Source organism: Quercus suber, unplaced genomic scaffold (genome assembly GCF_002906115.3).
Source record: "Quercus suber isolate HL8 unplaced genomic scaffold, Cork oak 2.0 scaffold_4, whole genome shotgun sequence".
Lineage (NCBI taxonomy): Eukaryota > Viridiplantae > Streptophyta > Magnoliopsida > Fagales > Fagaceae > Quercus > Quercus suber.
In genome coordinates this window covers 2,534,080-2,554,552 of record NW_027069470.1, presented here as the reverse complement: position 1 = coordinate 2,554,552, position 20,473 = coordinate 2,534,080, and the positions used below count along the sequence as shown (strand labels likewise).

Below are 20,473 nucleotides of genomic sequence, written 5' to 3'. Positions count from 1 at the left end.
TGCTAGAAGTTACGTACTTGGGAGAAATTGACGGGATAAGCACCGGTTGATGAACCACTTCAAAACCTGCTAAGTATCGTGTGGTCGTCCATGTGCAATGCTTATGAACGACCCTTTGTCATGCTGTTCTTTGGTCGTCCATGGGACTCACCCGTGGACGACCTTTTTGACTTGATTACGGGATCTACCCAATTGGTCGACCTCTCAGGGAAGAGAGGTCTGGACGAATAGGAGATGGCTTAGTTGTTTGGCAAACTGCATGTCATGGACGACCCCTCTGGACGAATAGGAGATGATCACTTTTTCGCTATCCCATCAGAAGTCATAACACAACGCCATGTATTCATTCAGTTGTGGAGGAAATTTTATGCATAAAAATTATTATTTTCACATACAATGAAGAATGATAAAAATATAATTCAGTTCTAGCTTTCCTTCATCCTTTTAGGCCACATGATTATAATAAAGCAGACAAATTTAAACACAATAATAATATTGATATTCTTTTTATTGTCCTTTCAATTTGAATAAGAGAACAAATAACAAAATACTTAAAAATAAAAGTTAAATAACACATAAATTTTTAAGTTTAAACAATCCAAAAATTACAAATTTTATCATCACTACAAAACAACAAACAAAAAAAATACTAGATACAGTCTCTATGCTGTTACATATAAATTAAGGGAGGATGAGCCTGGTTGTGGGTTAATTCGACTTGGCTCAGCTTTTTAACGAATCGGGTACGAGTTGACCCATTTAGAATTGACTGGAGCATCATACTAAGCCTTTTTTTTTTTAAATTTGGTGGGCCAACATTGGGCTAACAAGTTTAGGCCCAAAATATTTTGGGTTAAATTAGGGCTCTCCATGTTCGAGTCATTCCGGCTCATATTGGTTCTTATTAAACTAAAACCCTATTGGAAAACTATAAACCCTAAACACACGCAGAACACAAAGAACCAAATACCACTAACGGTAATTTTCCTCTTATTTGCTCATTTTTGCTTCTTCTTCTTTTTTCCTTTTTTTTCTCTCTCTAATTCTCTTGCTTCTGTTACATAGTTCTTAAAATTCTAAATTAAATTTCTAAAATTTATTTAATTTTGATTTTAATTCTGGAATTAGCTGTGGCTGGGTCTTCAAAAACCCTAGCCTTTTGCTTTTGTAATTGTTCTTGATTATGCTAAATGTTTTATTTTATTTTTTGAAAATTCAATCAGGAAGATCTGAAGCTTGGGCTGAATTTGTGAAATTCAAGGTTTGTGGAAGCCATGGCTCGTGTCCGAAATGTAAGTGACAGTATTGTTATGTTTGGTTTTTTATTTTTACTATACACTGTTTGGTTACTGAGAAAATGAAAGAAAGGAAAAGAAATGAATTGTGGGTTTTATTTGTTTTTCATTCGGAGGTGGGAAAATTTTGTAGTGTGAGAAGCTAAGTCAAATCCAATGGGCTGTAGCTCAATTGGCACCTCCTCCTTTTGCCTTAGGAGTTTTGTTTACTTGATTTTTTCTGTTTCTGATGTGTTTCTCTTGTTTTATTTTCTGAGGAATCAAATGGGGTTCTAGTTATTGAGCCAAAAAAGAAGAGTTTGCATGATTTTGTTTTGTTTGATTTAAACAGAAGAAGAAGAAGGTGTTTATGAAGCCAGTTGTGAAGAAGAATCAACCTAGTGTGGATCATATCACAGGCAATAAGATTCCTAAGAGCTTTGTGTTTTCGAGAGGGAAGTTGCCTGGTCCTCTTAGGCAACTTCAAATGGACTTGAGAAAGTTGATGCTTCCCCATACTGCTCTCAATCTTAAGGTAAAAATTATTTATTATCTGCTTTTCCTCCCTCTGTGTGTTTGTCTCCTAAAGTGCCTTTTTTTTGTAACATGAGATTGATGGAAATACACATAATGTGTTGGTGGGTTTGTGTGTCCTTGTCTCCTAAAAAATTTTTTGTGGTAATATGGGATTGATGGAAGTATGCCTAATGTGAGGACGATTTTTAAGAGTGTAAAATAATTATACTACACAAAAAGGATTGCAACATTTTTGCCACCACCGCATCTCTTTGGTGCGATGGTCACTCTACAAGTATAAGTGTTGGTGGGGTGCGGAGGGCAAGGACTGGGGTTCAAGTCTTCAGGAGGGAGCTTCACACACATATACACTTAGATTAGACTAGAATAAATTTCTATCTTGTATAAAAAAAGAAACATTTTTGCCACAACCTTAGAATTCTTGTTTAGAGAAGATTTCTTCACTTCTTTTTAAGACTTGTGTATTAGGAGTTGGAAAGAAGTGGTTTGTAGCATATGAATGGTGTTTTCATCATAATATGTATTGAGGAGTTTAGAAAGGAATTTAATTATGCCAGGTAGATCATGTATTTAATTGGGTATATCTTAATTCTTGCAAACTGTGATTTCCCCTGTATTTATTTTTGATAAATGTGATTCCCACTGTGATGTGTTCAGTTACAGCAATAGGCTAACTTTAGATTGGAAGTGAATTCTCCACTGCCTATGTGCTGCATTCATCTATATCAGTCCTAATGTTTTGCTATAATTTTTTTTTTTTGGTAATCCTAATTTATTATGCCAAAACTTTTGAATTAATTGTTTATATATTTAATATTGCAGGAGAAGAAACGGAATAATCTCAAAGACTTCTTGAATGTTGCTGGGCCTATGGGTGTAACACATTTCCTCATATTGTCAAAAACTGCAACTGCACCCTTCCTGAGGGTTGGAAGGACTCCACAAGGCCCAACTCTCACATTTAAAATAAATGAATACTCATTGGCAGTTGATATTGCACAATCTCAATTGCGTCCTAGATGTCCTCAAGATCTTTTCAAAAATCCTCCTTTGGTAATTTTATATTCTCCACTTATACCCAAAAAGAAAAATCACTCAAATTCACAAACAAACAAAAATTCATGACTATTTGGTTTCTAAAATGTTAGAGAAAGGAAAGAAAATGCTAAAACGGGTCTCTTTCTATGCAATTTTCGTCTCTCTTTTTTCTCCAATGACCAGTAGTCTTGTGCATCATTACTAGCCTTTAGTATGTTACATAACAAGTTAATTATAATATCTCAGTGCAGGAAAACTGATTTGTAACTCCTTGAATGGTTGGCACCTGCATCTCCATATGTCTTTACGCCCTTATCTTTTATAAGCTAATGTTAGTTAATTAATGCTTGTCTCAAAAGTGGAAAGTGCTGCAGCTATACAGTTGCATAATTTGACTTAAACATATGGTGAAATTTTTACTCTTGTTTATTTAACTTCTGCCCATGTTAATCTCTGATTATATCATTGGCAGATTGTTCTTTCCGGTTTTGGTACTGGTGATCAACATCTAAAGCTCACAACCATAATGTTTCAGAACATCTTTCCTGCTATTGATATAAATACTGTGAGTTTTCAAACAAATTTCAGGTTGGTGCCAGTGACAGCAATACTTATGATCTTATATCCCCCTCTTAATGTTGTTTTAATGTGTGTTTTCAGGTCAAACTTTCTTCTTGCCAGAGAATTGTATTGCTTAATTACAACAAAGATACAAAGCTTATTGATTTTCGGCATTATTCCATAAGATTACAGCCTGTGGGCGTCTCCCGTAGAATCAGAAAAATTGTGCAGAACCATCAAGTTCCTGATTTGAGGAATCTTCAAGACGTGAGCGACTTTGTCACAAAGTAAGTATTCTTTCTAATTAATTTTGTATTTTTTGAAGTCAAGGAAAATTATGTTAGCATGTAGAATTGGAATGAGAATTTAAAGTAGAATTTGTTGTCTTTGTGTTTCTTGAGGTCTGCAGGTTGTTCATTAAGAAAGTGTAGAAGTATAGCCTTACCTTGAAAAAGTAAGGCTTTAAAAATTTGTACATAAGTTGGCAGTGAAAATAAGAAACTCATAACCAACAACCAACTATATCAATAAGCTCTTGCTCAAATGATAATCCCTCCTCCCACAAGAGTGTGCTCATAACTTACTAGTCAGAGAGAGAGAGAGACTCATGACCAAGTACAAATTGAGAAGAAAAAGTACACATCCTTGTAATACCATGTGTATTTGGATTGATTAATCTTGGTCATTTGTTCTGGTTTTATATTTATTTACCCTGTGACTTTTAAAGGGCTGGGTATGGATCAGAAAGCGAAGCAGATGATGAAGCAGCGACTGTGACTTTGGCTAATGATCTTGGTAGAATTAACAAGGCTTCGACAAAAAGTGCTGTCAAGCTTCAAGAGATTGGACCCAGAATGACTCTTCAACTCATCAAGATTGAGGAAGGATTATGTTCTGGTGGAGTCATCTTTAGCGAATATGGTATATATCTCACATATAACATGTTACTTTTTCCTCTAGCAATGAGATTATATTTAGGGCCCGTTTGGATACAGCTGAAAACTGAAAACTGAAAAATGAAAATACTGTAGCAAAATAATTTTTAAATGTGTAAATAGTACCGTGGGATCCATTTTTAATGAAAAAATTGTTGAAAAGTGAAAATTGTGGGTCCGTGAACAGTAAAACTTGGGTTGAAAAGTCACATGTTGCGACTACCGTTCAATGAACAGTAACCGCAACAGTGATGAACAGTGAAAATTCGGCTGGGAAAGGCTTGACACGCGTGTGAAAAAAAAAAAAAAAAAAAAAAAAAGGAGCTGAAAACGTAACGGCCAGACGCAAACGCGTTGGCCAACGGTCTCTTAGTTATAATAAGGGTCCGTTTAAATACAATTGAAAACACTGTAACAAAATAATTTTTAAATATGTGAATAGTACCGTGGGACTCATTTTTAATGAAAAAGTTGCTAAAAAGTGTATTTGTGGGTCTTGTGAACAGTGCACGGGACCCACTAATGCTGAAAGTCAAATATTATGGCTACTTTTCATGAACGTTGTCGTAACAGTAAATTTCTCTCAGCGTGCAAAAAAAAAAAAAAAAAAAAAGAGAGTAAAATGCTGGAAATGCAAAACGCACACTAAACCTGTTAACATATTTGAAGTAAACAACTAAGGATACCATGGATGATTGACTACAAGGATGCCATAAGACGTCCCTATGCAGATCACCATGACCTACTTTGTCCATTCCTCCAAAAAATTTCTACACAGCTTGATTTCTTCTGATTCTTTATGCACACAAAACCCGCATTCCTTGAGACCTTCATAAACAATTTAATTACATCCTCTAAACAGAAGTTACTGCTTCCAAGCTCTACGTCCTTCTTTTATATATATATATATATATAGGGTTTAGGGTTTTACTAATGTGTGCTCTTAGGACATACATTAGTAAACATTTAGGAAACTGTTTATGGAAAAATAAAAAAGTAATCAACATTTTTAACAACTTTTTCAATTCCCCATAAAATGTTTCCCAAAATGGATGACTAATATGGGTCACACATTATTCATCCATTTTTGGAAACATTTGCTCAGGTTTTATACTGATGATGCCGGTTAATCTTCTTTAACTTGGTTGTAACCTGACTTCAATGGACCTTTTGACATTCTGTGATTTGTCCTGCCTTCTATATTATATTATCAATCTTTCATTACATACTTTTGATCCATGGTCTAGGCTTCCCAGATTTAATTTTCCCTTAAGTGCATTTCTTACTTTCCAGTTATGGAGTCCCGTCTCTTCTCCAATTCACATATGTTCTTCCCTTTTAAACTTTGTATTCTTATACAATCAGCAGGTCTTGTGATAATCCGCACCTTATGATTTTTATTGGATACTTGGTTCTTCATTTTATTCTGTTTCCTTTAATTATTTTTGTACATCTCTTTTACTAAATATCATCCCTTTCTTGTTTCACCTTCAGTATCATTCTTTTAGTACTTTATATTATAAATCACTCTTCCTTTATTTGTTATTCACGATCCTTGCTCTTTGCAGGAATTAAAAGATCACTATTAATTTTTTTTTTCACAAACTTATTTATTCTCCCACTGTTATTTTCAGGAAATGGTGATGGCAAGAAGAAGCAGGACAAGGAAGACACAGATGAAAATGAGGAAGACATGGATGAAGATCAAGAAGATATTGAAGAAGATCCGGAAGGTGAAGCAGAAGACTAGCTACTGGCCAAGTTGGGAACTGAAGTGGATAGCAGTCTTTTTGATATTCCATACCTTACTTGCTCATCCATCAAGGGAAATCATAAGGTGCCGATAATCACAACCTGCTGATCTCTCTCTCTGGTCAGTAGAGAGAGACAGGGAGAGATCTCCTTATTACGGATTTGGGTGGCACTGTTGCCCACAGTCTTAAATATTATGTTCTTGTATTGTTGTAAATGAAAAAAAAAAAAAACCATTAATTGAGTTCAAGAAAAGAATCTTTGGGTCTGAATAGGCTTGGGTGTATTCTATGTCTATTTTGAATACATTGGGAACAGTATGCTGAAGGCATGGGCATTGCCATGCATAATCAATGACTTTTAATTTTATTATTTGATAAGTGCATAATCAAGGACTTCGTGAAAACATTCAAAAACCTTTTTTTGATAAGGGCTCCATTAGTCTTCTGCTGCCGCTTTTCTAGCTGTGAATGAATATTTAAGAAAATGTTGGCATGCTTAATTGTATACTTAATTTTTGCGCCAAGCGATGAGGTTTGACTTGTAAATAATTAATAATAACACTAATGCACTAGATCCCATTTGAACTCTGCAGTTAAGAGTGTTTTGGCGAGATCAGTACTAGGATGAGTGATCTCTTGGAAAGTCCTTGTGTTGCACCCTTTTCTTTTTGGTGGGTTCCAGACTTTCAATTAGCTTAACTGGTAAAGTTTCTTATGGTTAAATAAGAGATCTAGGATTCAATTCCCATTTACACAAAAAACCAATTGATATTTTGGTCTAATAATAAAGAGCTATCATCAAGAGCGAATATCATAGGTTGAAACTCTCCAACTTGTAAACAACAACAACAACAATAATAATAAGGATACTTGTCTTATTTTTGCCACATTAGACTAAGGACTATAGATCGGTGAAATTTCAACTAGAAATAAAAGAGTAACTCTACAAAATAAACACAACAATTTTTCACAATAATTGTGTTGATAAGTTTTTAGTTGTTTATATCTAGGTCTACAATTAGCATCACCTTTATCACTTCAAAACTTGTAAAATATTTTGTTAAACTTATTGGAAATAAATAATAATAAAAATTTAGCATGGCCCACAAAAATGGGTCTAAATAGAAGAAAATTTGGTCAGAAAGTCTATAAACATTAATATACATATATATATATATATATGTATGCATGTATATGTATTTAACACTTCCTAATATGACAAATTGTTTAGATGAAAACCAACTTGCCAAATCAACATGTGTATAAACAATATTATCAAATTTTTTGTGTATTGCCCCAGACTACTTGTCTGGTTTCTCAAAAAAAAAAAAAAAATTGTGTATTGGAGATTTGGAAATTTGCTTATGGTGCAAGAAACCTATTGGAAATTTGGAATAGAAATTTAGCCAAACTACACTATTAGTCCCTGAAGTTTACCCTGCATGCGCAATTGGTCTCTCAAGTTTCAAGCGAGTGTGATTGGTCCCTCAAGTTTTCAAAATGAGCAATATAAATCATTGGGTTAACTTTCGTTAGTGGTGTTGCTTACATGGCTAACGGAATAATGACTTGGCATTTTTTAAATGATGTGACGTTTATTTTTATTAAAAAATTCTAAAATTAAATTTACACTTAAGAAAGAAACTAGACCCATTCCAATTCAAATATTTATCCTAACCCGGTACAAAAAAAATCTCCATTTACGGTGAAAGAGCTAAATTGATGATTTTCAAAGGAAGCACAAATTCATAAATTTATTTGCATTGTTTTGACTTGTAAGTTAACACTTGTATTATGAAAATTTTTGTTTTTCGGCTGGGTTTGGACCCAAGAGCCACTGCCACAACCAACTTATTTACGGATGCAATGTGCATTGGAGAAAAAATCATTAATGACGAATACTGCTTTATACTAAAGATAGAGACGGGCAGCAATTCGCGAGGCTCAAAGCGGTCCAAACTGTGAGATCATCCACAATAAAATTAACAATAAATCTAAGGGCATATTAATTTCATACTCAATTAATGTATAAAATTATTATGACTAGTGATAGACATATGTGAATGTAATTTCTTCTCAAAAAAAAAATATGAATATAATTTTTTTTTGAATATATCTATAGTTGGTAATGAGAGGATTAGAGTCATAAATTATATTTATTGTAAATACTAGAAGGTGTCAATCGAGTTATAAAATTTTTTTTGTTATGTAATTGTGATGTTATTCTCATTGTAAATTAACTACTTGCCAAGATGTAAAATTGGATAATTTCATCTATACTTTATAGTATAGTTGTCAAATTAAAGAGGCAGTAGTGAGATGAAAAGTTAGAATCAATTGTGAGTTCTTGTTAGTTCAACTGGTAAAAAAATTTATGGTTGAATAAAAAATTTGAGATTCAATCCCCACTTATACTAAAAATCAATTGGTGTTTGGGTCTAATAATAAAGAGCTATCATCAAGAACGGACGCCATAAATTAAAACTCTCTCAAAAAATAGTTACGAGCAATTGTAAAAATATTTTAGTTAGCCCTACAAATTCCAATATAGAAGGAATTTAAAAATAAAAATAAAAATGATTAATATGATACTTCTTCACCTACTAGTCCTATACTGATGGACCAGTAATTGATTACACACTTCACCCTGACCGAGAAACGAAATGATACCTTTCCGACACTGAACTTCTAAAGCGTGCATGACAACTTAAACCTGGTCCCCTTATCTCTTCTTATTTTAGAGAAGGAAGGTCCCCCACGTGGTCCCACTCCCACGTGAGCACCGATACTTCACTGACTCTGAATTCCCAGTCCTTTAATTCACTGATTTGAAAATAAATCCAAATACAACAACTTCTTCGTCAATCCCATTTTTGTATTTTTTTTCCTTAAATTCTCTCTCTCTCTCTCTCTCTCATAGACTCATAGTATATTTATGATATATCTGTTCTTCTATTTTTCCCCCCACTGTTTCTCAAGAAACAAACAAAGTGAGAGAGAAGTTGAATCATGACGACGACGACAACGACGAGGTTTAACGATGTGGTTAAAACCTTTGGGTTTTTGAGCTTTCTTCTTCCTCGTGACCACCATCCAATGTCCATACTCATCATACTCATTGCTGGAAGTCTTGTCTGGAGTTTCATCTCTACCCCTTTGCTGTTCATCCGAGCTGTTGGACTTATCTTGTGCCGAGAAGCATGCTTGAGGAGCCTCAATTTGAGTACCTTTGATGACATAGGAGCAGGCCTTCTTCCTGTGCTCGATTCTTCCACATTCAAAACACAGGGCATTGAGACCCTCATATAAGACTATTTCAACTATCGGCCCAATCTTCACCGTTTTAATAAGTGGTTTGTCAAGGTTGACTTGAACACACAATCTTGTAAATCTCCCTCGAGCTCTATTGGCTGTATGAGCATCGATTCTAAGAACTGGGCCTATTGCTTCCCCTATCTTCCTTAACACTACAGGATCATAGTATTCAATCGGTAGCTCGGGGAGTCTGAATCACACTGCTACACTAGAAAACGAAGCCTCGGATGCCTTAAACTCAGGTTCCCAGAGCCTTATTGTGAGAAACTATTGGCCAATGAACCAAGGGCCTCCCTTAAGGACCTTATCAATATCCTCCTGACATTAAAATTTTATGAGAAGAAATCATGGCCAAGATCAATTCAGTCAATGCGCCTAGTTGATTTCTAGAGCTCCCTGATCTTGGACGAAAGAAACATAAATCCGAGGGACCTCTCGAAGGATTTCACAATCAAGGAAGAAGTCCAAGGAGCTCTTATTCTTGCCTTACCTTCCTTAGATAGGGCAACTACTACAAACCCTTCGCAAAGATTGTCCTCCTCCACATTGGACTCAGCTTCTTTTTCCCTTGTTTGGCCTAAACCAAAGGCCTGTTCAAAAGCTCCTATAATGGCTCCCACCAATCTATCTCTATAAGACCCAAACCCCCCCTGTTGGGGGTGTATACTTCCTAGACGTGCCGAAACCGAGTGATGGTCTTTGAGTTTCTTGTTGCTTCTGGCCAGTGAGTCAACTTCGTCTAGCGAACGTTCTCTGTCTCCCATTGTTTTCCCTAAAGTGGTTCATAATCTAACACTTCTTTCAAGATTCCATTTATATAATCTCTCGTACTTTAGTAGTCCAAAGTCTAACTCTTCTTTCAAAGTCAAGAGTCACAAAGAAGTCATCCTAAACTAAAAGAGTAATGTTAAAAATGCCAAAGCTATAATTATTTTACAATTTTTTTTTTTAAGTAATGTTAAAAATGTCAAAGCCACTAACTATTTTACAATTTTTTTTAAAAAAATTGTTGATGTGTTAGGTGGTTATTGGTAAATAAAAATGCAATGTCAAATGAAACCAGTAAGAATTTGTTACATCAACAATTTGTAAAAATGTTATAAAATAATTTGTCTATAGCATTGTGGGGTCAAAGAATTTGGCAACCTCGGCCCATTTTATACTAAGCCCAAAACTCATGCCGAGGAGGAAGAAATGTCTGAGGACGAACGAAGAAAGTCCAAATTGCCAAGAAACATCATCGAGAACAATCCTGTTCTCGGCCAACTGAGATCATAGAAGGGAAGAGTGGCACGCCATCAAAGGCAGCCTCCCAGAGCATCCCAAGAAGAAGGACAAGTACAATGGGTCAGCCATGGGAGCATGGTGGAGCAGCAATTTAAGGAGGAACTGTCACCTCCGCATTAAATGCCCACAACTAACATTCTGGCCGCATTAATGAGGAAATGACCCTTGAACAGTACTACTTTGGTTGCTGCAACTCACAGAAGGTTTGGAAAGGCAGCTGATGGGACAAGCACTCGAGTAGTGACTTGCATGGTTAACAAATGGAAGGCCAAGATCAACTGAAATGGGATATATAATGTAAGAGATCTTCTAGGAAAAGGGATCGGGATTTAGAAACAGAAAACATTGTAGCAATTTGTCTTATCTTTGAAACCTTTGTAACCAAGCACTGAAGAAATAATAAGAACTACAAGCTCCTCAGATGATAAGGGCTGAGGACAGAATTTCATACTTTAGTCCATGTCCTTGTTATTCAAATCAACTCATAACCATGTCTAGTTGTTGTAACCCTCACTAAGGCCTAATTCTTAAACTCATTCTCTATAATTTATTATATTGGGCTAGTTGGGCCTGAGTTCACTCATCCAATAGAAGAAGTGCTCAAACTCAGTCCCTACAAGCATTATTCATAATACATTGACAACAAATCTTAAGACTTTTTTGGCTTACCAACAAGTTATTATTAGTTCTAATTTGGACCTATCATTGAAATTAATTTTTTATCCACTAGTGATAATTTTCCATCTAAGAATATGTTTTGAAAATATTGTGGACATAAAATTTTTCTAAGTAAAATTAAAAATAAATCTAAGGGCATATTAATTTCATATTCAATTAATGTATAAAATTATTATAGCTAGTGATAAACATATGTGAATGTAATTTCTTCTCAAAAAAAAAATATGAATATAATTTTTTTTTAGAGATATCTATAGTTGGTAATGAGAGGATTTGAGTCATAGATTATATTTATTGTAAATATTAGAAGCTGTTAATTGAGTTATAAGATTTTTTATTTTATTTTATTTTATGTAATTGTGATGTTATTCTCATTGTAAATTAACAACTTGCCAAGATGTAAAATTGGATAATTTCATCTATACTCTATAGTATAGTTGTCAAATTAAATAGGCATCAATGAAATGAAAAGTTAGAATAAGTTGTGAGTTATTGTTTGCTCAATTGGTAAAAAATTTTATAGTTAAATAAAAAATTTGAGATTTAATCACCGCTTACACTAAAAATTAATTGGTGTCTTTGTCTAATAATAACGAACTATTAAAAAAAACGGATATCGTAAATTAAAACTCTCTCATAACAAAAAATAGTTACAATCAATTGTAAAAATATTTTATTAGTTAGCCTTACAAATTCCAAAAAAAAAAAAAAAAAAAAAGAGAAAGAAAGATTAATACGATACTTCTTCCCCTAGTCCTATACTGAGATGGATCAGTAATTGATTACACATTTACGCACTTCACCCCGACCGAGAAACGAAACGATACCTTTCCGACACCGAACTTCTAAAGCGTGCACGGGAACTTAAACATGGTCCCCTTGTCTCTTCTTATTTATTTAGATAAGGAAGGTCCCCCACGTGGTCCCACGTGAGCACCGATACTTCACTGACTCTGAAAGTGTCCCCAGTCCCCTACATTCGCTGATTTGAAAATAAATCCAAATACAGCAACTTCTTCGTCAATCCCATTTTTGTCTATTTTTTCCTTAAATTCTCTCTCTCTCTTTCGCTTAATTCTCATCTCATAGACTCATAGTATATTTATGATATACCTGTTCTTCTTCTTTTTTCCCCAACAGTTTCTCGAGAAACAAACAGAGTGAGAGACAAGTTGAATCATGACGACGACGACGAGGCTTAACGACGTGGTTAAAACCCCGGCTTTCGTCAAAATTACAGTGATTGCCCTTCTCTCCCTCTCCCTCTTCTTCCTCTTCAACCCTTTCTCTTCCTCCTACAACCCTTCTCTCATCTTTTCCTCTCTCCCTCTTCTCCTCTCCAATACGACACCGTCTTCTCCACCCCCTCTTCCGACTACGCTTCACGAAACGACGACGACGACGACGTCATCTCCTCCGCCTCCGCCGTCTCCGTCGCCGCCTCCTCCTCCGCCGCCGAAGCCGCCGAAGATGGACATGTTGATAAGGATGGGGATAGTAGACGAGAATGGCGCGATGTCGACGGATTTCGAGGTCGGCGAGATCGACGAGGGTTTTGACGACGAGGAGTTAGAGCATGAGAGAGAAAAAGAGAGAGAGAAAGAGAAGGAGAAAGAAAGAAATGGTGGTAAGAGGGTTAAGGTTAAGAAGTTTAAGGTGTGCGAGGATAAAAGTCTGAGCAACTATGTGCCGTGTTTGGACAATGTGGAGGAGATTAAGCGCTTGAATTTGAGTGAGAGTGTTGAAAAATACGAGCGGCATTGTCCTCCTCAGCCCTTGGATTGCGTGGTGCCGAGGCCCGAGGGTTATCAAGTTAGGATACCTTGGCCTCAGAGCCGAAACCAGGTTACTTTCATTTCCACCAATCAAATATGCCTGCTTTTTCTGGTTATTTTATTATATTATTTTTATAATAAATTGTGATGACTATTCATAATTCATTATGATTATTGTTGTTTTAGTTAGTTGTTTGAGTGATTTAAGGTAGAATTGTTTGTGATCGCGTAGTTAACAGTTCGGAAATGATGGATTATGTGTTTAAAGTCTAGAGCCCGTTTGGTAATGCGTTTTCAAATTGCACTTTTTCAAATTATGAGCTTTTTTGAACTTCATTATATAATTTGCCTCAAAATTATATGAGATTGATTGATTTACAAAAGTAATGTATTCTTGAGAAGCTAGCGATGGAACCGAATTGATGATATTTAGAAGGGGAAAAAAAAGTTTATGTTGGGGACTTTTGGTGGCAAGGAAAACCAATTACTCAGCTGTTACATCTTACAAGAACTGAATTGTCTCCAATTAAGTGTTCATTCTATTTAAAACATTTTCCATAGTTATTCAGTCTGTGGTACATCACTGTTTCATCTTGTTCAGACCTTTGGGGGACTTTTATTTTTTCACTAACCATGAGATAGAATTGCAGGTGTGGTTGACTAATGTTCCCCGTACAAGTCTGTTTGAAGCTAAAGGTAGTCAGAAATGGATATCGATAAAAAACAATATGTACGTTTTTCCAGGAGGTGGAAGGGCGTTTAATCACTTGGATCGGATTTCTAAGGTCGGTCTGTTCTGTAATTCTCATTACATATTAGTATGCATGTGCATGACATTGATTGCCGTCTCTTTAATTGAAAGCACAGATGATTCCCGACATTGGTTTTGGCCAAAAGACCCGAGTAGCATTGGATATTGGTAGTGGAGTAGCAGATTTTGGTGCCCTTTTGATGCAACATAATGTGACCACTCTGTCAATGGCGCCAAAAGACGAATATGCAAACCAGATTCAGTTTGCTCTAGAACGTGGTGTGCCTGCCATGGTAGCTACATTTGCTACGCGTCGTCTGTTGTATCCTAGCCAGGCTTTTGACTTCATCCATTGTTCAGAATGTGGAGTTAATTGGGCCCAAAATGGTACACTCCCTTTCCCCCCTTGTATATATAGCATTAAAGACATTTTTGGCTTCTAATATTTGATCAGTAGCTCTTTTCTGATTTTCTTTATCAAGATGCTCTAGGTCTATTTCCAGCCTGTTGATAAATTAAAAGCTTATTTTTTTGTGAGCATTGGAACATATCTGAAGTGACTCTCAGCCAAGGGCCTTGTAGCTCAGTGGCATTACCTGGTCTCCTTTATAAGGGAGAACCAGGGTTCAAATCCCCCTCCCCAAGTTGTTGTGTGTGTACACACACACACACACACACACATATATGCAGTGATTCTCGGCAATACAATTTTTTTTTTCACGATTTTCTCTCCAAAACAAATAAATGAAAAGGGAGTAAAAATAAAAAGGGATTGTAAATGTATTTGATACTGTTTCGCTGAATCTGTTGACATTGATATTCCATTTTCGTTGGCTTGGATGCAGATGGAATTATGCTTCTTGAAGCCAATAGGATGCTAAGGGCAGGAGGATATTTTATTTGGGCAGCAGAGGCTGTTTATAAACGTGAAGAAAACCTACGAGAACAATGGAGAGGTAGCTCACAATGAATGTTCTTCTAGGTTTTTTTGTCTTATTCAGCACTTGTTAGTTATTAGTTTGTTGCTGTGCAGTCTCATAATCTTTGTTTCATTTTATTATCTTCACCCCCCCCCCCCCCCCCCAAAACAACCAAACCAAAAGTTTTCCTCTTCTGGTGATAATTTTCCTATTTATCTTACAGATTCATATTTGGGCTTATTTATTTACACTTTCAGGAATGGAGAACTTGGCTACTCGCATTTGTTGGGAACTAGTAAAGAAGGAGGGATATCTTGCTGTATGGCAAAAACCTTTGAATAACAGCTGCTATCTTAATCGTGCTGGTGAAGTGCAACCTCCATTGTGTGATTCTGACGATGATCCAGACAAAGTTTGGTATGACCTTCACACCCTTGACTTCACTTTGAGTGAATGTATGGATTTCACATATGTCAATTTAAATTAAATATACAGACAGATAGTGTAAATGTGCTCTTTAGCGCATGACCCTTGATGCTGCGATAGTCTTTCCGAAATTGATCTTTTAGGGGTTAATATTTCAGTTCTGGCTATAAATAGTTGAAATTATAACAAAACATTACCTTTTATTTAGAATGGTTTCCACAATTTTGCCCTAGGGATAAAATGATTTTAACCTGTCTTTTGCTGAGTTGAGTCATATAGAATGAAACGTTCATTCTTTGTCATCTTTTCTATATTTAAGCTTGAATTAATTATTTAAGAGAGAGGAATTCTGTAGGGTGTGAATGCATTTACAGTGTGAAGCAACTTAAGGAAAATAATAGGAATGTAGTGATAATCTGGCTATTAAAATAAATAAAGGAGAAACAAAGTATTCCAAATCTTCATTAAGATTCTCATATAAATTTTGTAAAGGCAAGAATTTTGGCTGGAACCAAGTAGTTTTCTTTGTACTTCAATATCACTGTTCTGTGAGAAAAGATAGGGAAATATGTTTTGTATTAAAATTCTTCATGTTAATTTAGCAACAATTTCTGATAGTTGTTAATCTGGTTGCTTTATTGGACATACGTTATGCTTTTCATTTTCAACATCCCACAAGAGCTCAATAAGGCTTAACAAGCTATGAAGGAGAGGACTGTCAAAATAAATAATATGTAACAACTTTTATACTTTTTGCAGGTATGTTAATTTGAGAACATGCATCACTCGATTACCAGAGAATGGATATGGAGCTAATGTTACTACATGGCCTTCACGCCTTCATTATCCACCAGACAGGCTCCAGAGCATAGAGATGGATGCCTACATATCCAGAAAGGAAATCTTCAAGGCGGAGTCAAAGTATTGGAATGAGATAATCACTGGTTATGTTGGTGCTTTTCACTGGAGAGAATTCAAATTAAGAAATGTGTTAGACATGAGAGCTGGATATGGAGGGTACATCATTCTAACAACTCTTGATATCTTTGCCATATTCTTGCATAGTAATTGGATGTTTTATAAACCCTCTCCATTTTCAGTATTCCTTTTAACCTTAAAGAAAATGGAAATCATTTTACTGTGGCAGGTTTGCAGCTGCTCTGCATGACCTTGAGATTAATTGCTGGGTTATGAATGTTGTTCCAGTTAGTGGCCCCAATACCTTGCCTGTCATATATGACCGTGGACTTATTGGAGTTAGGCATGATTGGTATGTACTAATCACCTTCAAGTATCTCTTTTGAAAATTGCCGCTGCTTTCGTACTTGCCCTTGGTAGTTTCATAGCCTCTTTTCAAACTCCATACAGCAGTTTATCAAGAGCCATTTGTTTGTTACTTAAATACAAAGGAAAGAATGGCCATCTTGGTCCAGCCTAAATTGTGAAAATAATGACGTTGTCTATGGTAACAAATAAAATCTCTCACAAACAATTGACCTGGATTGCTGGAAAGCACTTGTCAAAGTAAACTTTGTATAAAAAATGAGAAACTGTAAGACTATCATGTTGTAGTATAAGAAGATGCAAGACATCAGTAGGACTATTGAAGCACACATGAAAATTTTGGATGCTGATAACGTTTTCGAACTGTAATTTTTCACTTTAATTGTTCACAGTTTCCTACACGTGACTGGATATTTATAAAAGATATATCAGTGGATGCTTTTAGAAGTTGTGATAAATGATAAACTTTCCACATTGCTTCTTCTTGTTACTAAAAACTTGGACTTAAGTTGTAATGCTTGAAATTCTTATTCTAGGTGCGAACCATTTGACACTTATCCTAGAACATATGACCTGTTGCATGCAAATGGTCTCTTCTCTGTTGAAAAAAAGAGGTATGAATTTTGCTCTCTCACATTTCCGTTTATTTTGTTTGTGGATGCAAACCTCATTTTATACTCAGTACATACTAACTTTTCGCCAAATGTTATATGTGTCAGGCAAAGATGTGATTTCTCAACCATCATGCTTGAGATGGATCGGATGCTAAGACCAGATGGGCGTGTCTATATACGTGACACAATATCTGTTATTGGTGAAGTAAATGAAATTGCATCTGCCCTGGGATGGGTGCCTGCACTACGCGAAACTGGCGAGGGACCTCATTCAAGCTGGAGGATCTTAATATGTGATAAACGTATGTGACCTGCTTCATAGTGTGAAACCAGTAGTGAGTTCTTAATATCTTTCTTGCCCTCATTGTGATTCGTCCTCACTGTGAAAGGAGTCTCCCTGAAAGCTCACCGAGATTGAAAGCACTGCGACTAACTATACCACAGATTCTTTCTCCAATGTAACCAATGTTACATCAGATTGGTCATGAATAGCAGATTAGCGTGATGGCCCATAATTCACAATATGATATTTTGAATAATTATGATTTTAAAAGAAAAAGAAAAAGTTTTGTTTTTTATGATGTACCATTTCGATTGATAGGATTTATAAGATCTGTTGCGTACTTCTAATAAAAACTGTCTCTAAGTTACTTCTTTGTTTCTGTTTGTCCAGAAGAAAGGAAGAAGAAAAACAAAAAACAAAGAAGGAAAAAGCATATAAACTAGGGGACAGTTGCATCTAAACCCAGGTAGAAGCAGGGCTGGTTGGACATGAGATTGTCCAATTAACTGGGCAGGGTCTCTGCAAAGCTTTCTTGGTTACCAGCTGCCTTCTTCATTGAATGCTATTATTTTTTGTTTCTCCTCTATGAATGCCGTGAATTGCCCCTGATTGTCTTGTATATTATGGCCACTTCCCAACACATAGTACTTTGTTAGAGATGGAACTGAAAAAAAAAAGAAAAAAAAGAAAAAAGAGAGAGAGAGAGAGAGTTGCTTGAAATCAGTTTTGGTAAAAACTTTTGGAACGCCCAAAGCCTTTGCTGCCGAGCACACTTCTCATTCTTAAAATAGACTTGATTATTAGAACTGTAACACGAACAGATTAGCTATGTGATGTACAAGAGAATTTGTTTGGTCTCTGATAAACTCGCCTATGACCTGTGAAAAATTGCTTGGAGAAGAGCTTCATAAGTTTATTTTCAACCTACACGTAAGGAAAGACACTTTAAACTCGTTGTAAGGCAGGTCTTAATGGATATTTACCCGAGAGCTGAGGATTGGTTACTAAGTGATTTGGGAGGCCATATAAGTATCATGGAGACTAGCTATGGTTCTCTTTTTTTCTTTTCTTTTTTTAGCTTGCCAAATAAACCATCAAAGAGAGGTATCCTTCAACTCCTTTATTAGGGGATAACAGCATAGAATTAGATCTCTAATGTCTCTGCCTTTTGCATTGAGGGCAATGGGGACTAGATGTCTCTCGTGACTAAAAAGTTTCCAAAATGCATTCCCTAGATGGTTAGGACGGAAAAAGACGAATACCAACATTTCATTAGATAAGTAAGATTAAGGCTTAACTATACCCAGATTCTTTTTTTCTTTTTTGGAGGAGAGAGAGAGGGGGGGGGGGGGGGGGGGGGGTGGGGGAGGGTGGGTGTGTTTGTGATGGTTATGTTAGGAAAGGGAATTTATAACACTCATCTGATCAGTCCAAATTTTACAATAGCATTACATTAAAAGGAGGTTAAGAAAAAAGCATGAAATCTTCTTGTCCGCACAAACCAGTCTTCTAGGACTCCAACGAATTTTGTAAAGATTTGCTGCAATGAATTCACTAGAAACTGGAATTTGGATCTCTTTGGTTTCAAACAATTCTCACAATACTCTGTTTGGGATCACAAGAAGAATAGGTGTATCAAGTTACTTTCGATTTGGCTCAATAGAACGAAGTCATCAAGATCTGAATATAGTTAGCTTTGGTATGGCAACTCCAATGAATAAAAAATTCATGCAATCTTAATTTTTTAATAGAAGCACAAAGCTGATTCATTTGAGATTGTGGAACTTGTTGGCATGGGTTTTGTGTGTTTCAAACACTATGCTTTTTGTTGCTTGTCACACATTGGTTAGGAATGAGCTTATCGTTTACCTTAAGAGATATCTTAAGATAGTAGGCTTAGTATTGGATTTGGACTTACGTATGTCACACACGTGACCGCGTAATTGGCATGACTGTTTGATTGGCCTGTTAGAGTGCATAATGACCATTGGACACACCTCTCAACTCTCTTCTTTTTCCATAGATTTTTTTGCACTAGTGTTTCGATTCAAGGAAAGGCATTTTAAGTAGTTGTTCTTAAACCTTCATCTTTGGAAGTGTGTCCATTGTGAAGGCTGACATTATAACCTACAATTGAAGGGTTATTCTACTAAGAGAGTCAATTGCACCAAGTTCTATTTTGTGTGGCACAAATTATCCTTTTAAGGACAATGTTTTTGTACTATTCTATAATTTTGTGAGATTTTTCTAACTTTCTCTTTTAATTTCCGTCCTTGCTAATTTTTTAGGGTTTGTAGTATTAAATCAAAACTAGTTTTTCACTCAAATATTTCCAACAAAACTCCCACCAGTTGGGCTGGGCTTGTTTTTACTTTTTAGCTCTTCCATAAAAGGCTATTCTTGAAAATTCTAGGTACAGCTTCCAAAAAAAAAATCATAACCTAAGGCAGTATTTCTGAAACAATATTTGGTAGTGTAATTAGAACAATAGTTTTCAGTATTTAAACACATTACATGTATTTCATATACTTTTTCATCTACACATATTTCTAAAAAATCAAATAACATTACTAAAGCAACATTACTAAACACCTCCTAAATCTTAGCCAAAAACCTTTTAATTCAAATGGTTAGCACTCTTAGTAGTATCTTCAGCAAAATTCAAATCTCCTCTTGCTTGTCAGGAAAGGGAAAAAAAATGTAAAAAAGAAAAAGAAAAAGAAAATGGTAACAACTAATCCTGGGCCAGGAACCCAATAAAAAAGCAGCAGTGGGACGCACTCTCTGGTCAGAGCAGAAACCAGGCTATCTTCCACGCATCCCCAAAATCTACTGGGTATGTTTGAAGTATGTTAAAATTTTCCCGAGCCAGACGATTTGAAAAGCTTCGTAAAGCACCCAGCTACAACAGCTCCAAATTCCTTTTTCATGTTCAACCAAAGTAGTGAAAGTACGCTCCCCTCATCCTTCAATTTCAAACTAAGCATCAAATTGAAACAAATGGATATAACAAGAAATAAAGGCTTATGGGCATGGCTTTG

At 35.7% G+C, this 20,473-nt stretch overlaps 2 protein-coding genes and 1 pseudogene across 4 annotated transcripts; all 3 read left to right on the top strand.

Annotated features, from left to right (window-relative positions):
* Positions 1–868: 868 nt before the first annotated feature.
* On the top strand, positions 869–6,469 carry LOC111999274 (peter Pan-like protein). Of its 2 annotated transcripts, none has more exons than XM_065771192.1 (8): positions 869–978; positions 1,224–1,292; positions 1,627–1,809; positions 2,634–2,864; positions 3,322–3,414; positions 3,510–3,697; positions 4,138–4,331; positions 5,980–6,469. In XM_065771192.1, the coding sequence occupies exons 2-8, from the start codon at positions 1,275–1,277 to the stop codon at positions 6,093–6,095; spliced, it is 1,023 nt and encodes a 340-aa protein (XP_065627264.1). In that variant the 5' UTR covers positions 869–978; positions 1,224–1,274; the 3' UTR covers positions 6,096–6,469. The 2 variants fall into 2 exon arrangements, with proteins under 2 accessions (XP_065627264.1, XP_065627266.1); XM_065771194.1 differs by having other exon boundaries at positions 910–978; positions 1,228–1,292.
* A 171-nt stretch (positions 6,470–6,640) lies between these two features.
* On the top strand, positions 6,641–6,760 carry LOC136066724 (5S ribosomal RNA; annotated as a pseudogene).
* Positions 6,761–12,196: 5,436 nt separating this feature from the next.
* Positions 12,197–18,289, top strand: LOC111999262 (probable methyltransferase PMT10). Of its 2 annotated transcripts, none has more exons than XM_024031387.2 (10): positions 12,197–13,224; positions 13,805–13,939; positions 14,022–14,292; positions 14,751–14,861; positions 15,083–15,242; positions 16,011–16,268; positions 16,399–16,521; positions 17,072–17,149; positions 17,255–17,451; positions 17,826–18,289. In XM_024031387.2, the coding sequence occupies exons 1-10, from the start codon at positions 12,559–12,561 to the stop codon at positions 17,873–17,875; spliced, it is 2,049 nt and encodes a 682-aa protein (XP_023887155.2). In that variant the 5' UTR covers positions 12,197–12,558; the 3' UTR covers positions 17,876–18,289. The 2 variants fall into 2 exon arrangements, with proteins under 2 accessions (XP_023887155.2, XP_023887154.2); XM_024031386.2 differs by having other exon boundaries at positions 12,198–13,224; positions 17,823–18,289.
* The last annotated feature ends 2,184 nt before the right edge of the window (positions 18,290–20,473 follow it).

Excerpts from the sequence above, each read along its gene's own strand:
- LOC111999262 (XM_024031386.2), top strand. The coding sequence starts at position 12,559 with ATGACGACGACGACGAGGCTTAACGACGTGGTTAAAACCCCGGCTTTC. Across the intron at positions 14,293-14,750 it reads AGTTAATTGGGCCCAAAATG|ATGGAATTATGCTTCTTGAA; the intron begins GTACACTCCCTT and ends GCTTGGATGCAG. Across the intron at positions 15,243-16,010 it reads GATGATCCAGACAAAGTTTG|GTATGTTAATTTGAGAACAT; the intron begins GTATGACCTTCA and ends TACTTTTTGCAG.
- LOC111999274 (XM_065771192.1), top strand. Across the intron at positions 3,698-4,137 it reads GTGAGCGACTTTGTCACAAA|GGCTGGGTATGGATCAGAAA; the intron begins GTAAGTATTCTT and ends TGACTTTTAAAG. Across the intron at positions 4,332-5,979 it reads AGTCATCTTTAGCGAATATG|GAAATGGTGATGGCAAGAAG; the intron begins GTATATATCTCA and ends TGTTATTTTCAG.